The sequence below is a fragment of the Physeter macrocephalus genome, chromosome 16 (genome assembly GCF_002837175.3).
Source record: "Physeter macrocephalus isolate SW-GA chromosome 16, ASM283717v5, whole genome shotgun sequence".
NCBI classification, from domain to species: Eukaryota; Metazoa; Chordata; class Mammalia; order Artiodactyla; family Physeteridae; genus Physeter; species Physeter macrocephalus.
The window spans coordinates 71813132-71821347 of NC_041229.1; the positions used below are offsets into that span (position 1 = coordinate 71813132).

An 8216-nucleotide genomic window follows, 5' to 3' on the forward strand; every position below is an offset into this window, starting at 1 on the left:
AGCTATAAAGCCAAATACAACAGAGTGAGAACAGAGAGTCCTGGGGCAGGGAGGGGTTACTGTTATGTCATATGAAGCGAGCATGGGAGGACGGCCTTTCTGATGAGGTGACATTTGAGCAGAGATTTGAGTGAAGAATGCTCCAGGTGGAGGGGCACAAGGGGAAGGGCCTGAGACCTGCCTGTGGGCGTTCTCGGTGTGGCTAGAGGGCAGAGTTTGGGGGGAGGTGGGAGGTGGTCACCTTACCTCACAGGATCCTAGGGCTGACTGGCAAGGTCCTTGTTCCCCTCCAGGCCTATTTCTCCATCTGTAAAATGGTATCACATTCAACTGAATAATGGGGGGGCTGGAGAGAAGCCTCTTTAGGGGGCATATTTGATTCACTCACTCAGAGGCCATTTTGAGCTACAGTCCTCCCTTGAGATCCAGATGTGTGCCCTGCCCTGAGCCCTTGAGTTTGAGTATTGCCAGGGAAGGGAACCTCTGAGGGTTATATGGGGCAGAGGAGGATTTAAAGAGGGAGAAGGTGGTGAGAAGCACTGGGGTTGGATGAGTTCAGACATCCCTTCCAGCCCTCGACTGCTCTGCTTCAAGGCCTGCACTTGGCCGTAACTGGCAGGTGCCGTGGGAGGTATATGAGAAGGCAACACAGTCTTTGGCCTCAGATGACCTACAAAGAGGAGCCTGCAGAGACGGTAGCATAAGGTTCTCCACCTTATGCTAGAAAGATGATGTATTTGGAGGGCCTAGCCTGGTGTTCACAGTATTTTAACAACCTGTGTGGTATAGGCACTGAGCCATCGGAACGGATGCTGGGTCTGAATGCCCCTGGCTGGCTGAGGGGTGGGGTCCCTGTCCTTGCCGGTCCCTGCCCCGGCTCCTGAGCTGGCTCACCTTTCTCTGTTCCCGGCTTTTACAGGAACCAGTGCTCCTGCCACTTCCAAGGAATGGATTATCCCCCTGGAGACAGTGACATCCCGTCTCTAGGCCACTGGTGAGCTCCCTAGACAGCAGCATTATTATCTTCTCTTTATTATTATTATTATTATTATTTTAAATCTTAGTCTGGCTACGCCGCAGGGCATGCGGGAACTTCCCAGACCAGGGATCGAACCCGCGCCCCCTGCAGTGGAAGCGCGGAGTTTTAACCACTGGACCACCAGGGAAGTCCTATTATCCTCTCTTTAAATGGAAGTTGCTGACTAAAGAAAATTCAACAGTGCAAAACTTTCCCTGAAGCGACACCCACCCTCCCCCTCTGCACAGGGAGCCGGGGACAGAAGTGGGCATGTCTTTCTGGATCCTGCAGTAACCTGCGTGCAGTAGCTCGAGGTCTCCGGGCCCTGCAGTGACTGGGTGGGCTGATCCCAGTACCTCCCTCTCTCTCTGCAGCCACTGCAAAGATGGGGTCATGAGCTGTGGTAGCAGAGCCCCAGGTAAGGGTGACAGGGAGGGTGGGGCCTCCTTCACGGTAGTGGGGTTGTGGAGAGGGGCGTGGAGAGCTCGAGGACAGACCAGGACAGGGACACCCCACCCCAGGTCTTGTGCCACACCGAGCCTTCTGTGTTCCTTGCCTTCTCGGGAAAGGCTCCAGCTTGGAGGGTGGCATTGTGAAATCCTGTCCCAACCTCAGCCCCACTCAAGTGGCTGTCCCTCCTGCTTCTCGAGAAGATGCTGAGACTCCATCTCCCTCAGGGGTAGCCAGCTGGGGTATCTGGACAGTCCCTTGACCTCCCCTGGGTCCTGGATTTCCTCTGTCTGAACCGTCACGTGTCTACTGAGGCTGACTCCGTGTCCAGGGCGGGATGTGGGATCACAGCAGTGGGGAGGAGAGGCTGAGCCTTTGAGACGCTCCCAGGCAGTAGAGATGGGGGCATCAGGGTGGCACACTGGTGGATCAGCCTGTGAGGGCCTTGGAGGTGGTAGGGCAAGGAGGCTGGAGCCTTCAAGGAGGGCCTCCTGGGGCAGATGATGCCACTAAGTATGGAGATTGGCACAGAGGAGATCAGAGAATAATCATCTGGCAGGTGGCAAAGAGCAAGGCCTCCAAACTCAGGTAGCCCTGGGTTCAGATCCTGCCCAGCACTCACTACCTGTGCAGCCCTGGGTAACTCACTTCATCTCTCTGAACCTTCACTTCCTCTTTTGTATATAACCTAGATTCCTACGTTCTCCCCACTTTTCGTGTATGTCCCTGAGAGTGTTTTTCTTTTTGTTGTTTCTGGCCTCAGGTTTCTGCCCTTTAGGACTTTTATTTCATCTCCTGTAGCTATCCCTTTCTCTCTGTTCCATCCCAGGGTGGGCATAGAACTCAGACCCCCTTTATTGATTTTCCTAAAAAAGATTGCTCACATGGTATAAGTGTATACGGCCGACATGACTGAAGGCTCTGGGAGAGAGAGTGGGTTTATGTCATAGAAATACAGGTAAATGGGAAGTTGACTTCCATGTTGTTAAAAGTCCCCTGGCCACGCTGCCACACTGCATGGCTATCCTCTTTCTGGCTCCTCTTCTGGTCCCTCTGGGGCGCTTCCTCTCACTATATCATGCCTTTGAAAGCAGAAGTGACTTCTCTTCATTATATGGGAAAATAGGGGATAGTAGTACCGCACAGAGTTGTTGCAGGATTGAATGAGAAAATGCACATGAAGGGCCTGGAACAGTACCTGGTGGAAAGGACACGTCCAGTAATTGGTACTGGTGGTGGTTGTCCTATTGTGGGACAGCACACACCCCTCCCGCCCACTGTGATGTGCACTTGGGAACCCAAGGAATGCCTCAGGGGCAGCAAGGGCGTGAGAAAGCATCAGAGCCCCATCTCTGCCTGCATCCTCCGGATGCTGGTCCCCAGGTCTCCCTGGCCCCCCTGCCGCCCAGGAACCCACCCCAGGCCCAGGTGTTCAAGCATCCTGCTGAGTGTCCAGGCTCTTGCCAGCACCACCCTCTCCTCTTCCAGCTGCTGCCTGTCCAGCAGGCCAGGTCTTCGTGAACTGCAGTGACCTGCACACCGACCCTGAGCTGAGCAGAGAGAGGACGTGTGAGCAGCAGCTGCTGAACCTGAGTCTGAGCGTGCCAGCTCGTGGCCCCTGCCTCTCAGGATGCGCCTGTCCCCAAGGGTATGTATCTGTGTTGCCATGGGTTACCACTCCAGAAGGCTGGTAGAACCAGGGGCCATAACGTGGAGTGAGGGGCAGGGAAAACCTCACACAGCCTTGCAGGGAGGCAGCGGCCCACAGCTGGCCAGTGACAGTGTAATGACTAGCGAGAATCTGAGAAAGAGCAGGAGAGTGGGGAGCCAAGCTGGAGGGGAGTCCACCTGCCTCTGCTTCTCACCAGCATGTGCCCTTGGACAAGGAAGAGGCCTAGCTCCTTTGAGGCTCAGCTTTTCATCTGTAAAATGGGAATAATAATAATTCCTACCACCTCAAGAGATTGTTGGAGGATTAAATGAGGTGCCAGCCACTGCGTGGGTGCCGGGCATACCCTGGAGGCCTCATGGGCTGAAGACTGAGAGAGGAAACCCGTGTTTAGCTCTCAACCTTCATCCCTGCAAAATTCTGACCAGGTGGAGGGCTCAGGTCCCTGTAATACTTGAAAAAGAAAGGCCCCACCCTGTGGAAGTAGTCTCCCTCCTGGGTGCCCGAGATGCTGCCATCACAGCTGGCTGATCTGCATGAGCTGAGTTTTGTAGGTCGTCTCATGGATGCTCTGCGTGCCGAGGTGGCTGCAGGGGCCCAGCGCCCTGCTCTGCCAGTTCTCGTTCCTGATGCTGGTCTTGCTTCAGGTCTAGGCTGAGAAGACAGTTGGGCACCTCGTCCCATGACTTGGCAGCCCTGGGCTATGTCCTTCAGCCTGTGCAGAGAACAGGGCTCAGCTGGGAGTCCCCGCCCAGGCCTGGCAGCCAAAGGACGTGAGAAGGGGGTCAGAGCTTCTAGGGTGGGAAAAGGAGGGAATAGTCAGTTGGAGTTTTGCTGTTTATAAAACACCTTGATATAATGATCTCCTTCAATCTCAGAGCAACCTTGGGAGAAAGGAGGGGAGGATCATTATTCGCATTTTGCAGATGAAGAAATTGAGGCCAAGGGTGGGGTGCAGGGAAGTGATCTGCCCAGAGATCCATGACTCAAACCCAACTCTGCTTACTGCAAACCCTGCCCTTTGGCCAGAACATGCTGGCTCTGTGAGGCCTGGAGTCTGGTCCCCTACACAGAGGTCATGATGTGGTTTATGAGCCTGCCCTTTCCCAGGCAAGGGCATCCACAAGGGACCCCTGTGAGGTTTGGAGAACTCGCACAGGACCCTAGGCCCAAGACTCTGCCTTTCTAACAAGCTCCCAGGGGGTGCTGCTGCTGCTGGTCTAGGAGCCACACTTTGAGTAGCAAGGTTCTAAAGCAATGTCCAACATTAGGGATTCGTTTAACTCAGAAGATCCCGAAGCCAGAGTGGGGCTCCCTTTTCAATCCCCAGGCTCCAAAGGGTAGGATAGGATGTGAAGATTTCTAAGGGCTCGGTGACTTTTGACAAGTTCCGTGACCACTTGGGCCACAGTTTTCTTGTCTGTGAGGCCCGGCTGGCTGTTTGCAGGACCAGTCTGAGCAGGACAGTACCTGAATCCTCTTCCTCTGCTTCTGGCCTCCCAAAGTTCAATCCAGGTCCTAGCGCTGTGCCAAGAGCAGCCACAGTCCAGAGAACTTAATGTTTGTCACTAGCTGTGTGATGTCGGACAAGTCACTTAATGTTTATGAGCCTGAGTTTGCTCACCTGTGAATTGAGGACAGTAACACCTACCGTGCAGGATTCTTGTGAGATTTAAAGAAGACAGCGGCTGCAAGGAGCTGGGCACAGTAAGTGCTCCAGAGAAACTCGTCCTCTTCCCCTTCTTAGTGTTGAACCCCCATCACCTCTTGGGGTATTTGCCCTAGTGGCTCACGTGCTGTATCAAATGCCCTATGAGGAGCCTATACACACTCCATAGGGGCTTGTCAAAGGGAAATTGTTACAGTCTCAACTTGTAAAGGAAGGACAGGCATTTCCTGCCATAGTGGAACATTCTCTTGGGAGCTGGGCTAGGGCTCCCAGTGATACCTAACAACCCCTGCCTGGGGCCCTCTGGGCCTCCCGTCCCTGTGCCCCCTCCCCTTGGTGTTTCTTAGAATCTCTGGGTGTGTGTAATCCTCCTGGGCCACTGCAGGGATCTGGGGCTGTCTGTGCTGCTGCAAGTTCCTTTGCCTGTTGGTGCTGAGCCAAGGGCTCTGGGGCCACTAAGTAGTGTAGCACAGTGGTTAGGAGCACGACCTCTGGAGTCAGGCTTGAGTTCTGATTACACCACTTACTGGGTGAGTCAGTTAACTTCCCTGAGGCTCAGTTTCCTCACCTGTAAAATGGCACAGAATAAGCTCTCTATGTGAGTGATGGCATTGTCTTCCTTCACCTGGATCCCATGCATGTGCAAATGCCCCCTGAGGGGGGTCTGGAACAAGAGGGTCCCTTAACAGTTAAGGAGAGGGTGCTCCACAAATTGAGGGCACCTTGAAGACAGAGGCCAGAGCTTCTCTCTGCATGCTCCTGTCTGTGGTGGGCACACAGAAGGTGCTAGGGATGCAGGCAGGTCTGCAAAAGGCCAGGAGGGAGCAGTGGATGGTAGGCGGCTGGAAAGGTCCCCTTCCCGGGTGGATGGTGGGGGCCAGGGAAGGGCCTGGGGGTGAAGATGGAAGGAGGTGAGCCAACCCATCACTGGTGTCTGATGCAATTATGGGGAAAGGAAGGATAAGAAACCAATATTTATTGTGTGTCTACTAAGTGCTAGGCAGTGTGCCCAGGTCTATAATTAAATTCTCGTAATGACCTTGGGAAGAAGACGTCGTTATCCCCGTTTTACACATGAAAAACCGGAGGCTTAGAAAGGTTAAGCGGCTTCAGGTAGAGCACTGTGGATTAAGCACATGCTTTTTTATTTGTTTCCTGCTTCCTCTGACAATCGTGATGAAATGTTGGTAATGGAGTAAAAAAAAGTATAAATCACCAGGGACAAAGGCAGCAGGGATGGGATGACAATGGCATGAGATGGGTCAATAGTTTTTGAAGAAGGAACGAGGGTGGCTATGTAGAAACTGACCTTGCAGAGCAGAGGATGACAGCTGATGCTTGTAGAGAAGGAAGGCCAAGGAGAAACAGCCTACATGGTGTTGACGGCCTGAGGAACAGGAGGCTCCAGACATCTCAGAAAGAGGGGTGGTGGGAGCGGAGCAAGTCTGGGTAAGGAGCAGTTAAACTCCCAGATTCCCTAACCCCATCCAGCAGAGAAAGGTGGTAAGAGTTTCTAGAAAAGTCAAGTCAGAGGCTTTGATCTCAGGGACACAGGCAGGGATGAGATGTAGAGTGAAAATAGGGAGATTGACTGAAAGCCTGCTGGGACCCAGCCTTCTTCCCCAGCTTGGTTCCCAGGATGGTGGCATCATAAAGTTTTTGCCTCCCAGGCCAGAAATGAAAGATGATTCTTCTCCTGCGAATTGGCTGGGCCAAGAGAAAAAAAACTCTAGAAACTGACATTTTGGGAGCTCCACAACAAAAATGATGGCCCCCCTTAAATATGGAGCTTCCAATCAATGTTTCAATGTCTCACTTTTTCCTTTTAATTTTTTAAAAGTGAGGCATAATTTATATACAGTAAAACACACAGATTATAAGTATACAGTTTGCTAAGCTTTGATAAATTTATACCCTCTTGTAACCCACACCTCCATCAAGATAGAGAACACTTCTTTCCCCTCAAAAAATTCCTTTGAGCCCTATGCTTTTTCCTAGTTAGCGCCTCCCCCATCCCTCCACCGTAGTTCTTCATTTTGGCATAGATAGTCTCTGCCTGTTCTAGAACTTCATGAAAGTAGAATCATGCAGTATCTACCCTTTGATGTCTGGCTTCTTCTCCTTAGCATATGTCTTTGAGGTTGATCCACGTTGTTGCATTTTCCAGTAGTGTGTTTCTTTTTATTGCTCAGTAGTATTCCATTGTATGAATATACAATAGTTAATTTATCCACTCAAATGTTGATGCATATTTGGGTTATTTACAGTTTGGGCTATTTTAAATAAGGCTGCTTTCTCTTGGATGAATACTTCAGCATGGAATTGAGTCCTAGGGTAGATGTATGTTTAACTACGTAAGAAATTGCCAAATTACTTTCTAAAACATTTGTACGACTTCACCCTCTCATTGCATGAGAGTTCTGGCTGCTCCACATCCTCACTAACATTTGATGTTTTCAGTCTTTCTCATTTTTGTTATTTTAGTGAGAACATAGTCAAATAACATTATGGTTTTAATTTGTATTTCCCTAATGACTAATGATAAGTACTTTTTCATGTGTTGTTTGGCCATTTGTATATCTTCCTTTGTAAAGTGTCCATTCAAGTCTTTTGCCTACTTTTTATTTAGCTGGTTTTTAAAAAAATTGAGTTGTAGGGACTTCCCTGGAGGTCCAGTGGTTAAGACTCCACACTTCCAATGGAGGGGGCCCAGGTTTGATCCGTGGTTGGGGAACTAGATCCCGCATGTATGCCACAACTAAGAAGTCCACATGCTGCAACTAAAGATCCCACGTGCCACAACTAAGACCCCGTGCAGCCTAAATAAATAAGTAAATAACTTTGCTTGTAAAAAAAAATTGAGTTGCAGAAGTTATAGATTCTGGATACAAGTCCCTTGTCAGACATCTGTATTGCAAATATTTTCTCCCAGTCTGTGGTTTGCCTATCCATTTACTTATAGTGTCTTAGTCTGTCTAAAAACTTCTGATGAGCAGAAGTTTAAAATATTGGTGATGTTTACCTTATCACTTTTTTCTTTATTATTAGTGCTCTCTGTGTCCTAAGAAATCTTCGCCACAGTTCCAAAGATATTCGTCTATGTTTTCCTTTAGGAGCTTTATAAATTTTGCTTTTACATTTGGATCTATAATCTATCTAAAATTATTGTATTTTGTATATGCTGTAAAATGGAGTTGTTTCATGTTATTTTTTCTGATGGATATCCAGTGGTTCTAGCTGCATTTAAAAAAAGACTTTACTTTCCCTATTGAATTGTTTGGGCACCTTTTAAAAAAAATCAATTGACTGTATAAATGTCGGTCTATTTCAGGACTCTTTATTTTTTTTTTTTTAACATCCTTATTGGAGTATAATTGCTTTACAATGGCGTGTTAGTTTCTGCTTTATAA

The 8216-nt window shown here is 49.7% G+C and overlaps 1 protein-coding gene across 1 annotated transcript in view; it reads left to right on the top strand.

Moving 5' to 3' along the window:
* The window catches only part of OTOG (otogelin), an 85564-nt gene that overhangs the window by 28988 nt on the left and 48360 nt on the right, over positions 1-8216 (top strand). The window contains exons 21-23 of the mRNA XM_024118883.1: positions 920-994; positions 1393-1436; positions 2957-3116. Coding sequence (XP_023974651.1) covers positions 920-994; positions 1393-1436; positions 2957-3116 — 279 coding nt within the window. The remainder of the gene's footprint in view (positions 1-919; positions 995-1392; positions 1437-2956; positions 3117-8216) is intronic.